At 51.1% G+C, this 2,259-nt stretch overlaps 1 protein-coding gene across 1 annotated transcript in view; it reads right to left on the reverse strand.

Moving 5' to 3' along the window:
* The window catches only part of MOGAT2 (monoacylglycerol O-acyltransferase 2), a 24,391-nt gene extending 22,484 nt beyond the window's left edge, over positions 1-1,907 (reverse strand). The window contains exon 1 of the mRNA XM_008947745.1: positions 1,814-1,907. Within this exon, the coding sequence (XP_008945993.1) occupies positions 1,814-1,907 (94 nt within the window). The remainder of the gene's footprint in view (positions 1-1,813) is intronic.
* Between the last annotated feature and the right edge of the window lie 352 nt (positions 1,908-2,259).

A 2,259-nucleotide genomic window follows, 5' to 3' on the forward strand; every position in this document is an offset into this window, starting at 1 on the left:
ATAGAAAAAACCTACAATGCAAGTTGTTTTTCTGGAAAACACCATTAAATCTTCCCAAGCCCCAGATACAGCCATGCTGGGAACCAAGATGTGTTGTTATACCCCTTGCTAACATCACAGCCACATGTCTACCATCTCCCATCCCATCCACGCACCATGGAAGAAAATCCAGTTACAAGGGCAGGGAGAGAGCTGCAGACTACCCCAAAATGTCCCCATCTGGCTGGTTGGGTCAAGGCTGCAGAAGCTTTACTCAGATCCCCTCTGAGATTAAGAATTAGCATGACAATGGCAAGTTCTGGGAAGTCACCTTCCAGCTTGGCTCCTGGTGGGCTGTAAATCACCCCAGACTGTTTGCACTCTCTGATAACCTGGCTTGGGTCTCCTTTCTCGTTATTTCCCAGTGCATCCTACCCAAAACTGCGGGTCTCTCATTTCCGTCAGCACTTGATGCCCTCCATACAACAGTCAGTTTGTCAGGGTCCCAATTTGTTAATGTGGCTCTTCCCCGACTTGCTTGGGTTTTCCTGGAAAAATGCCTTTTTGGAGTGTGCAGGGCAGCAGGACAAGGGGCAACAGGCACAAACTGGAACCCAGGAGGTTCCATCTGACCAGAAGCAGAAACTTCTTTGGCGTGAGGTGCGCGAGCCTGGAGCAGGCTGCCCAGAGAGGCTGTGGAGTCTCCTGCTCTGGAGAGATTCCAAACCCACCTGGATGTGACCCTGGGCACCCTGCTGTGGGTGAGCTGCTGGAGAAGGGGGCTGGATGAGGTGATCTCCAGAGGTCCTTCCCAACCCCCACCACACTGGGATTCTGGGGTTCTGTGATCCATATAAAGCAAAGTGTCTGTTTGCAAGGTTGCACAGCAGAACTCCTCATGCTCCCATTCAGGAGAAGCTGAAACCCCAAACAGGTTCAGCTGCTGTGCAAGACCCATAGGTAATCCCATGCACAGACACACAGCCTTGCAGTTCCTTGGTGCCACCATGCTCAGATGGATGCCAAAAAGACCCTCTCCCCAAAAAAGGCAAGGGAGGGAAGGAAGAGTTGCTTAAGTGAGACATTTAGTGAGACAGAGACTCCCACAGCAGACTCTTCATACAGCAAGACAGAGACATGCAAGCACAACATCTACTGTTAATCACTTGTCCTAATGTGGCCTGGGGTTCACTGCAGGCTCCCAGAAGATACCTTTAATGCCACTTCCCTTCACCTCCAGACCTTTGGTCCAAGGTCTTCCTTAGGGTCAGGGACAGAAAGGGTTGGGGCAAAAGCTGCAAGGACCTGGACAAGCTTGAGAAAATGGCCCTGAATGAAACTCCGGAAACTCAACAAGGTCAAGTGCAAGGTCCTGCACCTGGGTCAGGGCAAGTCCCCAAATCAACTGAGGCTGGGGATGAAGGGATGGAGAGTAGTCCTGCAGAGAAGGACTTGGGGGTGCCAGTGGATGAAAAGCTGGACCTTAAGAAAGGGACCTGTAAGAAAGATGGGGACACTCTTCCTAACAGGGTCTATTGTGACAGGACAAGGGGTGGTGGTTTTAAACTAGAAGAGGGAAGATTTATACTAGAGATAAGGAAGAAATTTTTTCTAATGAGGGTGGTGAGCCCCTGGCCCAGGTTGCCCCGAGAGGTGGTCACTGCCCCATCCCTGGAACCATTCCAGGGGAGGTTGGCCGGGGCTCTGAGCAACCTGCTCTAGTTGCAGATGTCCCTGCTCCCTGCAGGGGGGTTAGACCAGATGACCTTGAAAGGTCCCTTCCCACCCAAACCATTCTCTGATTCTCAGAGAAGGAAAAGGAGATATCTCTTACCTAGACCGAGGAAGCTGAAGACCCACTGAACTACTGACGCTGTCTGAAGCCTTCTTTGCAGTGGCACAGAGAGTGGAGCAAACTCAACCTTCATCTTGGGCTCTGTGGGCACGTCTTGGAAGGAGAAGGAAACTCCACAGACAGCAAATGCAAAGTGCAAAGTCGCCCGGCAATATTTACCCAATCTTACAGTAGAGGAGATTGTGCAACCCACAGTGGCCGTGCTGGCTGCTCCTGTGGGGAGGAGAGGCACACTGCTGGGAGGTGTCACCAACTTTACGACAACATGACTCACCATGTGGTTAGACAGTGAGGATTTCATGCTTTTACCACCCAAATCTGGGAAGTAAACTCCCTTCAGGATCCAATCTGGCCTTCAAGTGTCTGTGTCTTTCAAAGTTTGCAGTATTTGGGTACCTCCAGAAAGGATGAGGCATTTGTGTGTG

Source organism: Merops nubicus, unplaced genomic scaffold (genome assembly GCF_000691845.1).
Source record: "Merops nubicus isolate BGI_N331 unplaced genomic scaffold, ASM69184v1 scaffold14009, whole genome shotgun sequence".
Classification (NCBI taxonomy): Eukaryota; Metazoa; Chordata; class Aves; order Coraciiformes; family Meropidae; genus Merops; species Merops nubicus.